The sequence below is a fragment of the Apus apus genome, chromosome 5 (assembly GCF_020740795.1).
Source record: "Apus apus isolate bApuApu2 chromosome 5, bApuApu2.pri.cur, whole genome shotgun sequence".
In the NCBI taxonomy this organism is placed as follows: domain Eukaryota; kingdom Metazoa; phylum Chordata; class Aves; order Apodiformes; family Apodidae; genus Apus; species Apus apus.
Genome location: NC_067286.1, coordinates 14,890,177 through 14,910,795, shown reverse-complemented (window position 1 = coordinate 14,910,795; position 20,619 = coordinate 14,890,177). Strand labels below are relative to the sequence as shown.

The 20,619-nt window shown below is 38.5% G+C and overlaps 2 protein-coding genes across 4 annotated transcripts in view; one reads left to right on the top strand and one right to left on the bottom strand.

Annotated features, from left to right (window-relative positions):
- The window catches only part of TMEM86A (transmembrane protein 86A), a 526,280-nt gene that overhangs the window by 102,882 nt on the left and 402,779 nt on the right, over nt 1-20,619 (bottom strand). The gene's annotated exons all lie outside the window — the stretch shown is intronic.
- Nucleotides 981-20,062, top strand: TSG101 (tumor susceptibility 101). 2 transcript variants are annotated; one of them, XM_051622272.1, is made up of 10 exons: nt 981-1,052; nt 4,416-4,500; nt 6,240-6,305; nt 6,878-7,041; nt 8,370-8,496; nt 11,008-11,074; nt 12,757-12,848; nt 16,656-16,858; nt 18,323-18,562; nt 19,736-20,062. In XM_051622272.1, the coding sequence occupies exons 1-10, from the start codon at nt 1,011-1,013 to the stop codon at nt 19,823-19,825; spliced, it is 1,176 nt and encodes a 391-aa protein (XP_051478232.1). In that variant the 5' UTR covers nt 981-1,010; the 3' UTR covers nt 19,826-20,062. The 2 variants fall into 2 exon arrangements, with proteins under 2 accessions (XP_051478232.1, XP_051478231.1); XM_051622271.1 differs by having other exon boundaries at nt 985-1,052; nt 12,754-12,848.

The window sequence follows — 20,619 nt, the reverse complement described above, 5'->3', positions numbered from 1 at the left end:
GAGACACGGGCTCCCCTCCTGCTGTGTGCAGTGTAAGGATGTCATTCCATGTGTGCTTCTTGGAGTGTGACCCGTTACGTGTTGGTGAAACTTTCTGAGCAGCAGTACGACGTGTGTCTGTTCCTTGGTGCCTTCCAGCTGTAGCTCACAAGGAGCCAAACTTAGAGGGAATTCCGCGTGAATATGGATCTCAGAATTCAGATTAAAATGTGAAAAAAAACCACCTTTGGTAATTCAGGGTTGTCTTTTTTTTTTTTTTTTTTTCTCCATGGAATACTCAAATTTCCTTCTTTGGGACTGTCAGTGACAGGCTAAGTGATGGCTGCAGGTGACTAACTTTGCTGCTACATAAAAACAAGAAGAACTCCAGCAACTCCGGCTGGACTTTGGTGTTGTTATTGTCTGTCTTACTTTGGAAAAAACTGCATAAATTACGTGTTTTACTGTTTCTCAAGGTGCCCTCATGCAACCAGTCCAGGCGTTTCGCTCCTTTAGGGGGGATTAGTAATAGGATTGACCCTAAAAAAGCTTCAGCCCCTTCCAGGGCTGTATTTCAGAGTGACGCTGACGTTCTGAGCGAGCCATCGTGGCTGTCTGGAAGTGAAACGTCACTCGCTTTCGGGTCACGGTCCTTGGAAGAGGCGGGAAGGGCCGCGTGCCCTCCCGGCGCCGCACGGGCTGTGCCCCCCGCCCCGGGTCCCGCCACGCCAGGCCCCGCAGGCCCCCCGGGTCCCGCCACGCCGGGTCCCGCCACGCCAGGCCCCGCAGGCCCCCCGGGTCCCGCCACGCCGGGTCCCGCCACGCCGGGTCCCGCAGGCTCCCCGGGTCCCGCCACGCCAGGCCCCGCCGGCCCGGCGCGGCCCTCGGGCCCTGCCGGAAGCGGCGTCACGGCCGGGCGGAAGTGGGCGCGGCCGCCGGAAGCGCGGGCGCTTCCTGTGCGGACGGAGGGGCGGGCCCGGCCGGTGCGCGGCGGCACCGGCGGGAGGGAGGGCGGGAGGGGCCCGGCCGCCATGGCGGTCTCCGAGAGCCAGCTGAAGAAAATGCTCGCCAAGGTAACAGCGCGGCCGGGTCACCGAGAGCCCCTTTCCGGGCCGCGGCGGGTGTCGGGGAGCGGGGGCCTGGCGCGGGCTGCTCGGCGGCTGGCGGGGCCCGCGTCTCCCTCAGCGCCGGCTTTGTCCCGGAGCCGTCGGGTCCCCTTTTCCGTGCGTCTCCTCCGGACAGCGGCGGCGGCCGCTCCCGCTGCGGGGCCGGGGGCTCTGCTCGGCCGTGCGGGGAGGGCTTGTCCGCTCCCCTGCGAACCGAGGTGGTCGGTAACGGGAGGTGCGGTTCAGCGAAAGGTGAACTGCTTCCGCGTTTGTCGCCCTGCGAACCTGCAGTTCTGCTTCAGGATTTTGCCGGCAAAAGCCGAGTAGAAGCCGCTTGCCTAGCGCAGGCTGCTGCGCACCCAGGAGCCTTGTTGGGGTGTACGGCTTCGTTTGCGTTCGCTGGGTGAACGGGGGTGGAGGCGAGTTCGGCCTTCACTTGGCAGATCAGTGATCACTGGATCGAACAGAGCCGTGTGTAATTGTGCCCCTCTTCCAAGGAAAACTGAGCTGTGTCCAGCAGGTTGAAATGAAAACCCTGGGGCTAAATACCCAGGAAGAGTTACGGTTTTCTTTGGGGGGATTTTTTTTTTTAACAACAGTTAATCGTCATATTTGGACAAATTTAAAATGAAGTACCATAGGTAATGATCTCATTTAAACTGAAGAAATCTAGTTAAAGGGTCTTTTACCTGCATAAGCAAAGTGGTTTTTTGGGAAAAATAAAAGCTTGAAAGTTAGTGCTGAATACTAACTTGGTGTCAGCAAATGAGATCATGTATATATTGGTATTTGCTTTTCTCCCGAAGTGAATTATTGCCATGTCACAGAAGAAATAGAACTTCAGGTATTCTCCTGCCCCCTTTTCCCCCACACTCACCCTTCTTGTACCCCCAGTGCTGTCTGACTTTCTGTAGGTAACTTCCAAGCACAGTGTACTTAATAGCTGAAGGAAAATGAAGTTACCATGTCACTATTTTATATTTATTTTTCAAAAATAGTTATACTTACTGTTCTATAGAGCAAAGCTTAGTGATGTTTCCCCTGTTGAATGGTCCAATGTATGAAATGACAAAATACTTAAGCCCTAGTTTGGGTGAACATAAGCACTTAATTTAACAGCAGGTATTTACATCCTGTCTGATCTTGGAAAGCTTCATCATTCTGTCATCTGTTTCCTGGTATGTAAAATGAGAGGGATGCATTTGCCATCTGAGAATGGAGGAAGAAATAAAAAGTTCTAAAGTTAAGGGTTTGAATGAGTCAGTTGCTGTTGTAGAAATCACTTGGTCTTACATCTTCCAAAGAGATTTTTACATTTCTTGGAAATGTTCAGTTGCTTACTATATTAACACAGGAAAAGATTGTCTTGTAATTGTCTATTACTCTGTAGAATAGAAAAGCCATCATTCTCTCTAGGAAAAACTTCTTCATATGTCATTTTTATATACAGAGCTTCATTCTTCTGTAATTATCTGGATCTAAATACTAAAATTAATAGCTGATGTAGTACTTAATTTTGCTTGTGACAGCAGCTGGAATCTTGCAAACTTATCTTTGCTAAGTAAGTAATTATTCATCAGGCAGCTGTTTGCAGCAGTACTCTTTTTCTTGGTTTTAAGGGACACATGATTTATTTATTTATTTATTTTCAAGTACTCAGCCTGATTTTCAAAATCACTTTTAATAACTAAATCTTAGTTTTATCAGCCTTGTCTACCGCTGACCTGGGACTCTTGTGCCTAAAGTTGAGTTACATCTTCACTCTTGTGCTTCTTGGGAGCTTCAATTAGTGGAAGCCAATTCCTTCTTTTAATAGTGATTATGCCAATCTTCTTGAGTCTATATCCTGTACCATAAGGGGCATTCCTATGAAAAGAGCCCTTTTTGCTTTTTTAGCTGGTGACATGCTCTCATTTGTACTGCAGCAACATGTTCAGTGATGTGGTTAAGTACTGCCTGTCTCTGGGCTGGCCTAACCCCAGTTCACAGGCCTCTGTCTCTGTGTTGTGGCAATGCTACCTGTTACCAAATTCTCACTAGGTGTTTGGGAAGGAGGGAAGAACATACTCAAATGCTAGCACAGTCGTCTCTCCTCTGTCAAGCTCCTCCTGCATGCTTCCAGTCCTGCACACGCTTTCCAGAGCAGGCTGTGATGCTTTTCTGTAGCCCTTCCATCCAGACTGACTGTGTGGCTCGTTTTCCCTTGGTCATTTCAGGAAGATAAGTCACAACATCCCCCAAAGCACACATGCTTTTCATAGACTGAGGTGACATGGTGTGAAGTGCCATGGTGTGTTCATCACTGCTCATGAAATAAAAGTTCCATGCTCAGGAGCAGCATCCTCTGTAGATAACAGGAAGAAGAATTAGTTTCTTAGATTTAGTTTCTAAGCTTAAGACTTTGTTGGAGCAAAGGGGATTTGAGCTGGGGCACACCACTTTGTGCTTGGATTACATCTGAATTAATTTGTTCAGGTGTTGTTAACTGTGTGCTTTGCGTATTAGACATCTCATTGTTGAGCCCTTTGTCTTCCTAGTGTGGTTGAGTGAAAGGATGCTGTCCATGTTCCTGAAGACATCTGAAGATTGCAATTAAAAAAAGGCAATGAAACACTGTCAAGATACATTGTTACCTTCCTTTTTTTATGGTGATTATGCCGAGGAACTGCTACAAGGTTTAAGAGCTGCACCATGTGGTGAACCAGCTGTCTGTTGTCTGTGGATTATAGTTCTGAGCCTGAAATTCTGTAGCAGTGTGTCTGTGTTTACACCTCTGTGCTGCGTGTTACTCCCTGCTCCTGATAAAAGGAGGAGGATGAAACCAGTATTATTGCTGATGATACCGTGCCTTGAAACTTATGCTTTCTAGTTGATAAAATACATGCAAATACTGATCAGTGGTGGATAGGTACTGTGATGCTTTGAAAAGTGCTATGAAAGACCCCTGTAAGGCTCAGATCCCAGATAGGTATGTATCAGGAATGTTCAAAATGTCACAATATTTGTTTGGAGGTAATCCACATATATCTCCCAGATCCTGTTGGTTATGGTAGAACATAAATGAAAATGCAATAGCTTTCTTCACATCACTCTATGTGTGGACCCTTATTTAAGACTAAAAGCATTCTAACACCTTGTTAAAGTTTGATAATTTATATAAGCAGTGTTAAGTAATATGGAGAAATAAATTCTTATTCCAAAATAATCATGAAGAATGTCCATATATCAGTGCGAACTCTAATTAGTGCAGTCTGTTGGGTAAAATAAAACCAAATTAAATTACACTGAAAATTTAGTCTCTAAAGTAATTCTTTCTCTTCTGTTTTCCAGTATAAGTACAGAGACTTAACTGTACAGGAGACGACCAGTGTTATTACTCAGTACAAGGACCTCAAACCTGTCATGGATTCATATGGTTAGTCTGTGCATGAGAAGATTTTTGTTACTGAATTGTTGATGATTTAGATATATTTGGTCATTTTTGTGCAGAAAAAGGAGATTTAGAAAACATAATATGAATTTCTCTTCTTGATCTTTGACATCAATACTTCCTCAGAAAAACAGTTATTTTCTAACCTAACTTTTCTACATTACTCTATCCCACCTCCCAAGAAGTGTTGCATTTTTCACAGCGTAACTTTTAGTTAATTGTTCAGTGATGTTGTATCATTTGTGTTCCTTGAGATTGCTGATACCAGCTTTACTGTGATAGGAAGATACTTTTAGAGTTCTCTTTAGAAAGAACTGTAAATCATTGAACAAATACTTCATTAAAAGTTATGAGGGGGTTTGTAGTTTAAATTAACAATGACAATCACTCTTAGCCTTTTAAAGGATCTGACTAAATTTGGGTGCCTTGAATAATGATATTGAGGGTTAGCTCCAGAGGCTGAGGGCATGATTTCACAAGATGCAGTGATCCAGCAGGGCTGCTGAGGTGATCTTCCTTCTGATCACGTTTTTTTAACTGTCAGCTAATTTCTATTACTAATACACTATCAGAGACTTTATACTCTTCTGGTTTTAAAATTCTAAATCTGGATTGAGAAGTATTAAGAAGAGAGATGGACAGGTCAAAGATAAATTAGTTTAACTTGAAAAGCTGCAAGCCAGCAGGTGTCACAGATTTAAAAATTCATGCAGTGAACAGAGAATAAAGAACAAGAGTGAAAGGTCTGGTTGGAAGAGCAAATCTTCGTAACAGTAGTGACTAGGATTCCAGACAGCAAGAAGCCCATTTGTATTACCTAACTCTTTCTAAGCTGCCTCAAAGGCTGAGCACAGAGCCACTTAGAGATAATTGATACTATATTTGGAGCAGTGAAATGAACAACAAGAAAATGGTTACATTGCTGATGAGATAATTTTCTAGTTTATATTTATAATAAATCATATACCCCCTTTTAATCCCAACTTGTTTTACCTGCCTTTGCAGAACATTAACACCAAATTAGTTGTACGGGATAAACTACATTTGAAGCATGACTAGAAGCTTCCAGGTGAAACTAGGAAAATAAAAGATTTATTACCAGAAATACGTTTATTCGGCCAAGAGTAATCTGTTGGATTGAAAGGATGGGAAGACTTAATTACAGCAACTCAGTAAACTGAGATCAGGGTTCCTGTGCAGTTTGTGAACTAAGACTAAGATGTGGCAGTGAGTAAAGCACATGCATTTCTTCTTCAGTATGTTATTATTTGGTTGGATTACCTTTGCTGGTAATAAAGGCCTATGGCTAAGTAATTTTCCGTATTCTTGCTGACCTGTTTGTTTGGAGAAAGCATAAGGAATTCTTTGTATTCCTAAAATGGCAACTGTTTTTTAAATTAAGTTTCAGTTCAGGTTATCTGTGCAGCGGTTTGTATGATTTTCAGGTTGTGTGGTTCCAACATGTTTTACTTGGCCTCTGAATGAGGAAGCAGTTTTATTTGCAGTGAAGGTAGTTTGACAATAATTAGTCATTCATTTCCTAGAAACACGTTATTCATAAGAAGTTACTTGACTGTAGACAATAATTTGCTAGTTCGTAAATGTGCGAGGGCAGAACCTTTCAAGCTGAATGTGTAACATCTGAAAACTTACGCTGATAAAAAGATGGGCTATAACCTGTAGCAGGTACATTTGTTTTAAAAATCCTGTTTGTTCCCTTTCAGTTTTTAATGATGGCTCATCTAGAGAGTTGATGAGCCTCAGTGGAACCATTCCTGTGCCTTACAGAGGTATGCTTTTATTATTATCTTCACCACCATAATTTTTCCAAATTATATGAAAAAATACTTAGATTTGACCTGGTTCAACTACTTCAGTGATAGCTATTTTCTTGAAATCCCTTACTTGTCCAAAGCATAATGTTTTAAAGAAATTGTTCCCTATTTTTCCTCTGGAATAAAATTTTAATGTTGAGCTTCTTCAGTCTGGTACAGCTCTGTAACATCTCTTTTCTCTCAGTGCTACACGTTTTTCAAGCTTCTCAGCTGAATGCGGGTTGCAAACCATTTATTGCTGCAGCTGGCAAAAATTTGGATTAGGGTCTAGTAATAATAGAACAAATGAGATTATGTATTAGTGGTAAATGATAATTGTAAATCTAAGTTAAACTGCTCTGAAGAATATTGAGTACATAGCCATATTGTGAGTGGTCTTTTTGTTTTTTTAATGTTATTAGCAGATTTTGGCTTCTGACTGTGTAGTTGAATTTACTGGATTTAGGAGATTTTCTTGAATCTCTATACAATAGGACAGATTGAGAGATGGAGTGACTTTAAAAGATCTTTCCAAATGTCTTTTCTAGGTAACACATACAATATCCCCATTTGCTTGTGGCTGCTGGACACATATCCTTTCAACCCCCCAATTTGTTTTGTTAAACCCACTAGCTCTATGACAATAAAAACTGGGAAGCATGTTGATGCAAATGGAAAAATATACCTTCCTTATCTGCATGAGTGGAAATATGTAAGTATAGGGGAACTTACTTGGTTCTGAATTCCTTTAGAATGTCATATCATTAGTTGTATAATTTTTAACAAGAAACCGTTATCATCTTTATTTGAAATCTTAAACCACTTTTTAAATTTAAAAACTGCTTATTATTTTAACGTCTTACAGTTCAGGATGTTGCATTCCATTACCTGGTTCATTGTATGTGTAGCAACAGTCTGTGTGATTAAGCAGTGCCACATAGCCATCCTTCCCTGGCAGGACACTGTTGTGGAGATCTGTGAGATAAGAATATGTATAGAAGGGAAATTTTAAATTCTGTGAAACATCTCTGGTTTGAAAATCTCTATGACTAAAATGTACCTGTGTGAGCACTTGGACTTGTTTATGTAAACATTACTGGAGATTCAAGTGCATGGATATATTTGCTTTACCAATAAGCCACACAGAAATTTTGACCAAAGCATGGACTTGTAAAGAAGATGATCTCTGCTGAGAGGATTTGAAGAATGGTACAAGGTGCATAGTTCTGTAAAAAGTGATTAGCAGGAATAAATTTATTAAGCGTGGATGGTAGTTCAGCACTTGCATGATAATAGTAGAAAATGACTGCCCAAATCAGGATGTAGGTCTTGCATGAGCAAGGGGATCATCCAAGATACAGGTGATAAAGAATTGATTCAGTTTGAGAGGGTGATAAAAATAAGCAAGTGGATTATAGAGCTAAGAAAATTTGGAAATAGGATATTTAATCTGGTGCTGCATTCACAATGTTTGTTCTTATTTTAGCAAAATGAAATCATGCCTATATTAAATGTAGTTATAAACTGAGAAGCCTAGTTTAGCTGTGCTTAAAGGGGGGTTGTGCTGCTCCTTGGTGGGTTAGAACACTTTTTCTCTTGAGCTCTTCTGAACCTGAGCAAAAGCTACAGGGTGTATGAAAATGAAATGTCTGAAAACTTAGTGATCTGTACTTTTTTCATGTTGGAGTGTGGATTTAAGTCTAAGAAAAATATTGTAGTCCCATCATTGCACAGTCATCTTCAGTCATTTATTGTCCTGCAGTTGATAGGGAACCATGTATTTCCCTGTTTGTTCTGAGTGTAAACACTACTGCAGCTGTATCTTGCTAGACCATTTTGAATATCACCTGGCTGAGTTTGGAATTAGTAAAGAAATCCATACTGGAAGTTAAATATGCACATATCTATGTATTAAAAATATATTTAAAACAGCAAATGAAAAGAATGGCTTTTGAGAGCTGATGGATTGGTACCTTTTTGTTACTATAGTCAGTCAAACTCTGTTAAAATCAACAGCTTGTGATTTGCTTACCCCCACAGCCCCAGTCAGACTTGCTAGAACTGATTCAGGTCATGATTGTTGTGTTTGGGGAGGAACCTCCAGTCTTTTCTCGGCCTACTGCTTCATCAAGCTACTCACCATACCAGGCAACAGGCCCACCAACTAGTAAGTGGTCATAGCTGCTCATTTCTACAAATGGTCATATTAATTTTCCAAAGCATATTGCTGCTCTGTGTCATTTGTCAGCAAATTATGTATTCTGCTGTAGAATGACTTCCTGTATTGCTGGTTAATGAATTAACCTGTGCTGTACTTGACCTTTTGGAACTATGGGGGAAGAATGTGTCTTTTCCACTTCTGGAAGAGGGGGGGGAAATCAAGTTTGTATTTTAAAAAAAAACAGAAGCAACACACCCTCACACACACTCCCCTAGCCTCTCAAAACAACCAGTAGCCTGTCAATATTCAGAGATAGCCTTAAAAAGAGATTATTCAGATAACTGTATCTTTTTTTCAGTCTGATAATACAAGTCCATCTGTTAAGCTATCTGCAACCATTGGTTTCATTAGCAAAAGGATACTGCTTGTGCTTTGTATTTGTGTTTTTTCATTTCTTAATTGCTTGCTGAATATGAAAAAACCTGCCTTGTGATTTTTCATTCTTCTCTGTTGATTTGATACTCTGACTTAGTACTCATTTTCTTGCAAAAATTCTCAAGACTTTTAAAAGTCTTTCATTTATATAAACTTCTGGAGTCATCTTGTTTCAAAGATTAGGGATAGGCACATGAAGGAAGAGAGGGGAAGTAGGAAACACAAATTCCTAGAAATTCTTCCAGAAGGGGACTCCATGTTGGGTGTAAAAAAACCTCAGTAGCGTAGACCCACTCGAGCCAAAGATTGGGGCAGAAGGGGAGGAGAAGCAGATTGCTGCAGGCGTTTGATGTTACTCTACGTGAATTTAATGGCAGAGCAGCTGTATTTGGGGTTATATATTTTTTGCTGTATTTTAAAGGATCTGTTTTCTATTGAAATAGAGCTTTCATCACATCAGTGTTACATCTGGAAAGCTGAATTCTATTAATTACAATTTCCAGCAGAAACCATTTTGAACAAGAGCTTAGGTTCTTAACACGTGAGAGGGTAACAAACATAAATGTTGGAGATAGTTGCCTAAAAGTAAATGTTTGGAACTTGGTAGCTTGTCTGGCACTAGCCTTGCCTGTAAGAGCAGTAGGTCATTCTACTGTTCTGGTTTGCCAAGAACAGCAGGTGTCAGTACAGATACAGTTTTAGTAGAGAATGTATATTGTGCTTCATGAAGGATCATCAATTGAAACACACTTGATTACTTTTGTAGTCATCCAGTGCTAGTATAATTGAAGTAATTTTAGTGGAAATGTTTCAGGACTTTCACATTGTCAACAGCTACTTAGTTTTACTAGTGTAGTCAGTTTTCCTTATTTTACAGACATTTAGGTTTGTTGTTTAAGTTCTAGATAGACTGTTTAAGAAGAAATTAAACCCCTTTTTTAAAAAATGGAGTAATTTGACAACATTCAAGGGTAAAAATAGCTCTTTAAAAAAATAAAGCTATTTATGTAATATTCCTAAAATTACTAGAAATGTGGAATAAGGATATACAAAACATAATTTTTATAATAGAATTGTCAGATTTCCAAGAAGAAACTTAAAATTGCTAGGACTGTTAAAACTTTAGACATTTATATGTTATGATTTAAAAAAAAAAATTAACTTCTAAATGGCAGGAAGTACTGGATAAGAACATGATTGGTTTGAAAATGACAATCATCAGTTGTGAAGTCTAGTTTCTCTAAAGGTACTTAAATTACACTCATTTTTTAGTGAGTAGAGAACAATGACTACATTGGAAAGATTATTTTCTTTTTTCATCTATTATATAAAAAATGGAAACAGCTTTTCAGGTGTGTCATCTTTAATAACATGCCATTTTTTTGAGTCCCCTAGCTGCAGATGCTTTTTCTCATGTATCCACATTTTATGTAGTACATTGTGGATTCTTAAATCAATACCTGTTTTTATCCATGCTGTGGTTGAAGTAATGATTAAGAAAAATAAATATGCAATGAAAGGTGTTCTAGCAAGTTATTCTAGGGAATGTGTGACTGCTATTATAGCTGTCATACTCTCCCTCTAAACAAAATACTCTTGAAAATATTTTAACCAAACTTGATAAGTAGAATCTTCACAAAGGCACAATTTGCCTGCATTTTGTGAAAATGTTCTTGGATTCAGAAAGGAAAATCTAACTCATCAATACATAGAGGGAAGGTCTGCTGTAGTTTGGTCCTTTGTGTTTTGAGGGGAAGCAGCTGCCTTGGTCAGTTGGCACAGAGAGAGCTCACAACAAACATCTGCATGTTTCCCTCTTGGCAAGCTGCACAGGAGCAGCAGGGGAATCATCTGGGAGTGTTGTGGGAAGCAATGGCTTTGAGAGATGTGGGACACACAGTATCAAGGGGGTTTGGTCATAGAATGGCTTCTCAACTCTTTTCATTCTGATAAACAATATTCATTGTTCAGTAATATTTTCTAAAGCATCTAATTGCAACATAAGTACATCTCATTAGTGTGATCTGAATACACATTCAACTTCTGTAAAGTAAAAATACACAAACTTATTCTTTTATTTAGCTTCCTATGTGCCGGGCATTCCAGGTGGAATACCTTCCTTTCCAGCAGGAAGCACTCCAAACCCAAGGTAAGAACCCCTTAAAACCATCATCGTTTACATAACAGATACTTTCACTGAATAGTACCTAGTCATAATTGTATTTTCTGTGGCATATTTGTTGTGTAATTACCATGTTAGCAGTTGTTTTTAAAAGTGAGGATGGAATTCTTGCCAATAGCCAAAAGAAAGTTTGAGAAAGGTTTAGCTTCCTTGGTGTTGCTTGCTCCAAATACATTATTCTTGGATTATAAATAAATTTTGAAATCTAACTCCCAAGTTATCTTGCTTCACTCATATATTGCATTAGTTTTTATAAGGCTGATATGTTTAAATGATACAGAACATACCCCTACAGGTTCGGGGGGTTTATTATTGTAGTTGGCACTTAGGGGAGTGATGAGCAACTCAGAACATTGAACAAAACAGTTGCTGGATTAATACAAATGTTGACTCCAGCATAAATGTGAATTTAATTCAGAGCACTCTAATGAGAATTTGAAGGTCACAAAATTATTTTAAAAGCTTTTTATTAATATAAACCAAGAGTTTTTCTTTAAGTGTATTGTTTAATAGTTTGGAATAAAGCTTTTCCAGAAGACTTATGTTCAGTCCTAGCAAATAGTAAGATGCTGATTGCTGCCACCTAGTGTGTACCTACATTTTTTCACATAATTATTAATTATTTTAATTATTAATATCATTTTGTTTTAGGAGCATGTAAGGAGTTGGTGTAGTGTATAACGTTTTTATTTTAAAAATATTAAAAAAAACCAAAAAGCATTAGGAATGTAACATGGAAGTGAAGAATGTGGTTTTTTATAAATTCTTACGGCAAGTTTTTTACCACTAAGTATGTTTATTTAAACTGCTCTTAATGTTTGTACAAAAATTAATAATAGAAGAACTATTTTTAAGATAATATAATTCATGAATGAACAGAAAGGTTTTAAGTCTGTTAAGTTTGCAAGTATCTGGAGAGACACAGAATTATTTTATATATTACATGTTTTCGTGGACCGTTTTGTTTATTTACAGCCATGGCTGATACTCTGCTGCATGCAGATGTTTATCAGTCTAGTACTGACTAATTTGAGTTCTTGTTTCAGTTGATAGTAAATGTAATTTCGGGAGATACTCTAGACTGTCACGTTATGGGTCACCTTGTGATTGTTTTCATAAACAAATTAATAATTTTCCTTTCCTTCATCCTTCAGAGCAGGGCTAAGAATTTCTGGAGGAGCTTCATCTTGCAATCATATTTTGCACGACATTTTTAGGTTTACATAAAGTGGTTCAGCAATCGTCTTGTTAACTATTTTCATGTTAAAAATTATCAAAGTGAAATTGCTGTTTGTAACTTTGTAGCTAGAAATTTTCCTTTTGGGTGCTTTTGGGTTTTCCTATGGCAATTTACAAATTGCATGGCAAGATTAAGAGATTGAAGAGAATTTTGAATGGTCCAAATGCTTGACTGGGTGATAACTCAATAGCATTTCAGATTAAATGGTGTTTTCATGAATCATACCAGAAATATGAATTGTGAAAGAAGTCAATGCAAACAGGAAAAGAGAGAAAGTATAACTTGGCCTGCAGTTTAAAAATTTTATTATGTAAACAAATGTTTAATGTGGTGACAGAAAGAGAATATACATGGATGATATTTTACAAATAGTTACATAACATTAATGTATCTTTATTTGTCAAAGCAGCTACCCAAACTATCCTTTTCCGGGTGCTGTCCCATATCCAGCCACCACTAGTGTTCCATACTACCCTTCTCAGCCTCCTGTGACCACTGTTGGTGAGTAGCTTTTAAGGGATTTCTCTGAAGGGAAGCTGCCTTCTATAACTGTTATATAAGAAAATGGAAAAAAGGATTGTAGTGTTCTTTATCTGACCTTCCAAAGTATTGATTTTCAATTTTAAAAGTTATTGAAAGGAAGAATAGAATATATTTTATGTCCTTTGTGGTATGTTTTATTCAGTCAGGAGCTTGATATATTCCTGTGTTTGTGCAATGTGTTGTGTGTACTCTGTGAATAGTTTGAAGAACACAGCATGTTCTTCATACTTTTCTTTTTTTCTCACCCTGTAAATGTAGGGGACTTTTGTCTGTGTTGCTCTGTGGTTGTGGCTTATAAAAATGCTTTTGTCCTCATTTTCTCATCTATTGGAATCACTTTGATTACTCTTTATTTGTATTTTCTTTACTCCAAAAGTCATAGCTACCTAAAGCAGAGGTTTCCAATGCATTTAGAATGAGATTCATGTTCACTGAGTTTCTTCTCCAGCCTCTTCTCATTTGCTTCTTAATTGTCCCTACTTGTTACCTGCTTCTCCTTTACTGCATCAAGATCTATTGTGTATCTTTTCCCAGTCTTCTGCTCCTTGGCCCTGTGCTGGCAAAATACAGTAGCTTGGTTTCTGCTTTGTGTCTCACTTTTAGTGTGTGTGTAACAGATTGGGAACAAGTGATAAAGGTCATCTAGTTAGGTAATATGTTGGTGCATAACTTTCCAATTGGATGATAGTCCTTTTGGAGCAGTTATATGGTAAGGATGGAGATTTTTTTGTGACCTTATATCAGTAATTTGGAGTCTCTTGCACCGTAATTTAGAAGTGCACCCATAGGTTCTTCATTTAACATATGAAGTCCCAGTTATTTATACACATTCTTCTGTCCAGAGCCATGCGTGTTTTGAAATTTTCATTCACACAAATGGGGACAAAGCAAGTTCACAGCTTAGCAAAGTAAGATAGATGCTTCTACTTGACTCTTAAAATATGTGAGGATTTGTTGTGTTGTTACAGAATTTGGAAACAACGAGTTGTATGTAATATTCTTGTGCCTGATCCCGTCCTTTATGTCCATGTTCTTTCAGCCTTCTGAATCAGGAAAGTCTTTTCAGTGGTCACCTCCACTCGGAGGTGGTGTGTGTCTACCATGCACACTGCAAGAAAGCTACTGTCCCACTTTAGCTCAAACAGTGTTGGGGACTGTAGTTGGGTTCTTGTGAACTGATGTTCTCCACTGGCTGTCTTATAGGGAGGTCATAGGAATCCTTCCTTCTAGGGAACATTGGCTGTCCACAGCATCTTTCTGAAATAGATCCAGTTTTGCTTTTATGTTGTAGAGAGTTAATTCAAAATATAGCTATATCCTGTTTCAATTCTTTGCCTTATTTTCATCCCCTGTGAAGATGAACAGAGGTAGAATATCTGCCAGATACCATAGAAGGCTCTGCAAGTCCTCAGGTCATCCCATGCTATATTGTTAGAGTTGAAGGCTGGGCTGGCTCTTAATACAAATGGCAGATGTTCTCTATTAACCCCTCTTCCTTCTGAGAAGGAGAAAGCAAAGGAGTAAGGTGGAGAGACTTACGGGTTGGAAATTAAATTAAAACAGCTTTAATGAAACAACAATGATGAAAAATAAAACAATGAAATATATACAAAAGTATACAAACCCCATATCACACTCCCCGGTCCCCATCCCAATAATGCTATCAAGGCTGCAGGGCAGGCTCTGGGAAAATCCCAGACTGGACTCCTGGACTCAGTGGCAAACAGGACCTGGATTTAGGAATGCACAGGTCAGAATCAAAGGCAGAAGAACAGAGTTCTCCCAGGATGTTGGTCACGGAAGAAGAGAGCTTGACTGTCATGATCCCTCAGCTGACTGTGATGCGTATGGGATGGAATACCTAATTTGGTCAGTTTTGGGTCACTTGTTCAGTCCAGTTCTCCCCACAGGAAGGTCTCAGGGGTGACCCTTTTCCACCATTTAATTTCTGCCATATAAAAAGTTTAGCAGAATCAAGCAGTGACCTCAGTTTCTATAGGAATATGTATAAGCAAGAGACTTTCTGCACACCGTTCATACCATTACCGCTGCAATAACTATAAAAATTGAGCATTACCAGTCCAAGAAGCAGATGCTGTCTGAAAAACATGCTGTTAACTTCAGAAAGTACAGTCACTTAGAAGAGAATTAACTGAAAAAGTAAAATTACTACAATGAAAATTAGTTCTGTCCTAGCTCAAACCAGCACCCTATCTTCTGCCCTGAGAGACTGCTATGGTAGATAGAACCTGCAGTCATGGACTGTATGAACTTAATGAACTTTTGTGTGGAAGGATATATCACAAGCTAGTGATCTGTATATATGGATATGTGTGTGTATATACATACATGTATATGGACAAAAAGCAGTAGTGACCTGAGCATGACATAAATGGGATGGAATAAAGGGTGGAACATCCTATTTGTTTCAAGTAGAACCAATTCTCTTTTCAGTGATTTTACTCTTCAGTTAAATCTCTTCCAAGACTATCAAGATGCCAGATTTTGTAGTGGCAGTTTAACATGACTCATTGGATGCAGCTAGGTAAAAGTCATACACTTATTATACATGGTTTATCTCTTGTGCCAAATAAAATGCAAACATGTCTCTCTAATCATCCCCTGTATTCACTGTACTATTTAGGTTCTTTTACAGTACAGTATTTTTTTTATCTTTCAGCTGCAAATGTTTATTTCCCCTGCAGGTTGTTTGGCTACAGTTTATTGTGATAGTTAATTTAGGAGCACAGCACATGCCACAGTTGTGTGGGTGGCTGGTGGGGTGTTTCCTATGTGAGCTTAGTTTAAATTGAAATAAAGTACTCATTCAGAGTAGCTTAAGTTTTTGTTAATAGCAGTTGTTTCAAATAGTCTTTCTGGCTTTTTCTTTCTGTTCAGTCATCTGCCATTAATTACGTTTCTGACACAACTACTAGTTTAATGATTCCATAAGGTCACTTCTGAAATCAGACTCTGCCTAGTAAAGGTTAAGGGTTTCAGTGCTCTGTGGATTTAATGGCTATGTGCTGTAAAGTCTTCCCCAAGCTGAGCTAATTATGGAGGTGACAGAAAATGCTAAGGGCTCGTGCTCTTTAAGAGGATAAATCTAACTGAGCTGTATTAAAATTATCTTTTATATGTCCAAAGACCTCTTTCCTGTTTGCACTTGTATGTGAATTTTTGTTGTCTTAGGTGTACAGTGATGTTATTTTTTTCTCTCTCCTACTCTAATGTCAAAGTGAGCCTTGTATAAAATCTCCCAGAGCAGAGTGAGGGATATCAAGGGAAAAAAAAAAGTAGAAGTGATGTCTGGTTCTGACTTTGTGTTGGAGAGTAATTCCTTATGTAAACAGTAACTGAAATAATGCTAATGCTATTCTTGATGTGAAATCCTTTTTGTTTTGATTTGAAACATGTACATTCACAATTGTCTGCCTTAAGCAGGAAGTCCTAAATAGTGAAGAAACTTTGTCCCAGGTAGTTTGACCTGACTTAAATTTTACTTTTTAGTGTAGAAAGTACTGTTCTTTCCTCCTTTTCATAAGGAGCAGCAATGAATTCCTGTGTTTGTGTACATCTTGATGTGTCTTAGTGCAGTTTCTTCACTGCTTCTGAAAATTATTCTGGAAAACAGTTTATTTTACTGTCTTATATTGTTAAAGTACATACAGCAAGTTAACCACTTGCTTTTTTCAAACTGGCTTTATGCTGAAGCCAGTGCAGTATGGAGTTAATTTGATGCTTGTGATTTTTTTTTTTGTGCAGGACCCAGTAGAGATGGAACTATCAGTGAGGATACCATCCGAGCTTCCCTTATTTCAGCAGTCAGTGATAAACTGAGATGGAGGATGAAAGAAGAAATGGATCGTGCACAAGCTGAACTCAATGCCCTGAAACGGACAGAAGAGGACCTGAAGAAAGGACACCAGAAACTGGAAGAGATGGTAACTCGCCTGGATCAAGAAGTGGTAAGCTGAGATGAAACACTGCTCTGTATCCAAGTATTCCTGGTAGTGAGCAGAAGCATGTAATTAATTAAGCATTATAGAAATATCAAAACTTCCAGTGTGTTGCTTTTTAAATATATATTGTCTTTCAAAATTGAAGTGCATCAGTTTGGACTGAAGGAAGTCAGAAATACCAGTGACCATAAGGTGCATTGTCCTGCTCGTATCTTACAGATGTCATTGTTCAGTAGCAGAGGAACAGTGTTGTTTTTCCCCATTTACCCTGTGAAATATGTCATTGGTGTGAGTTTATTTCATAATTTTGTCTTAGATTCTAGATAATAATGTGTAAAAGCAGCACTAGAAAACATTTCAGTTTCTTACTGCAGAGACAGTGATTTTGGTCACAGCCTCCTTGTATAGCCTGCAGACTTTCCCAGACAAGACTGTCCTACTCACTATGCTCAGAAATTCCTGCAGTTTTTCACTAAGGCCTGACATATGCTTAGTCCATCTTCTCCTTGCATTACTGCTCAGGAGTAAGATTTTGGGATTGATGAGCAGTTTCTGAGCACAGTGCTCAGATATGTTTTGAAAAAATAATTAGAAATTATTAATAAGGACTAGAGGACAGGGAACACCATTATCTTACCATATAAATCTATGATGTGCCCATGTTAAATGTAGTGTGTAATTCTAGTATTTGCTATCTTGGAAAGAAAGGGCATAATAGAACTGCAAACGTTTGATGCCAAGGTAAGATTGATGATAGAGCATATCAGACAGCTTCCATGTAAGGCATGACTAAGTAAAGCTAGGACTTCAGTCTGGGAAAAAGACTGGGGGGACAGAGAGAGTGGAACATGATAATGATCTGTACAGCTTTGAGTGATGAGGAAAAATGGTGGTGTGCAGGGCCTTCCAGTGTGTTAGCTGTGGGACTTAAAAAATAGCAGGTGGCAAATTCAAGTGGAGCAAAAGGAGATGCTCCTCATACACCTGCAGTTGAATTATAGTTATGATTAGTGGGTAAAGCCAGCATGTTTTGTTTCCTGTCAATACAGTGAAGTGTTTATGTGATCCATTCTCAACAAAATTGTAGAAGAACTTTCTCCAAAAGGCATAATTAGAAAGAAAATTATTTTGGCTTTGATTTTATTATGTTTAGTTTAAATTATTATTTTTCCTTGTGTGGTACCTTCAAAATATTTAGACTGTTAGCATGTCTTCTCTATTGGTATTGGATTCTTCTATATTGGTAATGGATTGATATTATCTAAAACAGCCTTTATTTTTTTTAAATGAAAGTATCTAAAAATCTATAGATTGGTAGCTTTTTATTTTGTAGAACTAATAACAGAGATGAGTAGAGAAGTAAAGAATCATCTGGCCTGTTTAAAAATCCTTCATCTTGACAGTTGCATCACAAGAAGACATTCAGCTTTTGAGACTTAAGAAATTAACAGACATCTTCATTGTTTTTAGGCTGAAGTTGACAAGAATATTGAACTTCTCAAGAAGAAGGATGAGGAGCTCAGTTCTGCCTTAGAGAAAATGGAAAATCAGTCAGAAAATAATGACATAGATGAAGTTATTATTCCTACAGCACCGCTTTACAAGCAGATCCTGAACTTATATGCAGAGGAAAATGCAATTGAAGACACCATCTTCTATCTTGGGGAAGCATTGAGACGTGGAGTGATAGATCTAGATGTCTTTTTAAAGGTAAGTTTCTTGAGGTGTTTTTAAGATGTGCATTGTAAATGTGTTGAAATACTTGGATGGCTTGTTCAGAAAATTACATTAGTGATTTCTTCACTGAAGAGGGTGGTGTAAGAACATGAGTACTTGTATGTTGAAACAAGTTTTAAAAGAGGAATTTCAGAAGTAAGATAAAAGACCACTTTTAAAAGCATTATAGATATGAAGTCATTTATCATTAGACAGGTGCAACAGTGTCAACATCAGCTTTTCACTGGGCTTGCATCCTAATTCTGGAGAAACTAACTTTAAAGGTGATGGCAGTATTCAGATAACTTTTCACTTGCAGTCAGTGGGTGTCTCTGCTGAGGCAGCCAGTGGAGTGTTAGAATCACTGAGGAAAAAAAAGCCAGCTAGTTTAGTACCTCTAGCAAAGGCTTTTTTAGACAATTTGTTTCCATCCTTTACTGTCCTTAATACTGAAAGTTTTCATAATGTCTCATCTAATTATCTTCCTTTATTTTGAACTTATGTGCATGGTGATGGCGCATTAAATAAAAACAGATCTGTTGTTATTTTGAAAATACTAAAAACACTTTTTAACATGGAGTAAAACAACACAAAATGTGTATGTTGAGGTAGTTAAGGTTGCCATTGGATCTGGAAAGATTAGTATGCAGAAGTGTTAATAGTGTGTACTGGAGCCACTGGGTAACAAGAGTTACCAGTCCTTCCTTTTTCTAACAGTTGAGGTTTCCCCCAGGTTACCATTTTAGCTTTGCTTTTTGACATCCAGTGTACAATGGACTACGTAGAGACGTATTATTTCCTTCTTATGTAGCTTGCTAGTTCTGTTTATGTACTGTTAAAAGAAATGTTCTCTGGCCCATTGGAAGTGCATTGGTTTGACTTCACTCTGGTGTACATATTACTACTTTTCTCTTTGCTAAAAATATGTGCAGAGTTAATAATTAAAATCTCAAAAGCTGTACTACAGTGATTGCATTTGATAACCGTCTGCAAGTCATTTTTAAGCCAAGAAAATGCCATTTAGTAGACTAATGCATTTAGTGTTTCCAGAAAGCTAACATCCTGTTTGGGTCATGGAATGTGTCACGGTTTGAAAATTTGTGTTGCAATACAACTAAGATGGTACCAAACTTTCCCACTAGCCAACTGTTCTTCTTCTTCATGCAGCATGTGCGTCTTCTGTCTCGCAAGCAGTTCCAGCTGAGGGCATTGATGCAGAAAGCAAGGAAGACTGCTGGGCTCAGTGATCTCTACTAACTGGGGAGTTAGATCCATCTCCTTATGAAGCAGCCATTCATTTGGTATTTCTCTTAATCAGTAGGTGCCCAGAATAAGTTATTACATCATTCAAGTGTAAGATATTTTGAATCAATAATATATTTTCTTTTTGGTAAAGACTAGCTTTTATTAATGCACTTTCTATCTCCTGTAATCTTTGTGCTGGTGGACTTAACGCTGAATAAAACTTGTTGCATATTTTCTTCCTCTACAGAACTGTGTAAAACGTGTTTTCTTTACAAACAGACCTGGCTTGTGCAGTGTCAGCTTAATCATAGAATGGTTTGGGTTGCAAGAGACCTTAAAAATTATCTAATTCCAAACCCTCTGCATGGATAGGGACACCTCCCACTAGACCAGGTTGCTCAAAGCTCCATCCAACCTGGTCTTGAACACTTGAAGGGGCAACCACAGCTTCCCTGGGCAACCTGTTCTAGTGTCCCACACTCTTTAACTTCTGAGATTTGAAAGATAATTCAAACTGAAAAAAAAACACATTTCAGTTTAACTAACCTTTGTGTAACTAACCAGTGAAAGATGGAAACTCAAAATTTCAAGGCCCTGATGTTTGACTGAGCTGTTGACATCCAATAATTGTTTTCTAGAAGTGAGCTTAGTAACCATTACATTGACTTGCTTGTTTTACCACCAGATCATACTGTATGGAGCCTGAAGAAGTTTTAATATATATTGTGATTTTTTGCTAGAAAATGTTGGGAAAAAGGCACAAAATGTTTGGTGGAGTCCTAGCTACACCAGGCAGAAATGCTACA

Coding starts and splice junctions, on each gene's coding strand:
- TSG101 (XM_051622271.1), top strand. CDS start 1,011: ATGGCGGTCTCCGAGAGCCAGCTGAAGAAAATGCTCGCCAAG. Junction 1,053..4,415: donor TGAAGAAAATGCTCGCCAAG/GTAACAGCGCGG, acceptor TCTGTTTTCCAG/TATAAGTACAGAGACTTAAC. Junction 8,497..11,007: donor GGCAACAGGCCCACCAACTA/GTAAGTGGTCAT, acceptor TCTTTTATTTAG/CTTCCTATGTGCCGGGCATT.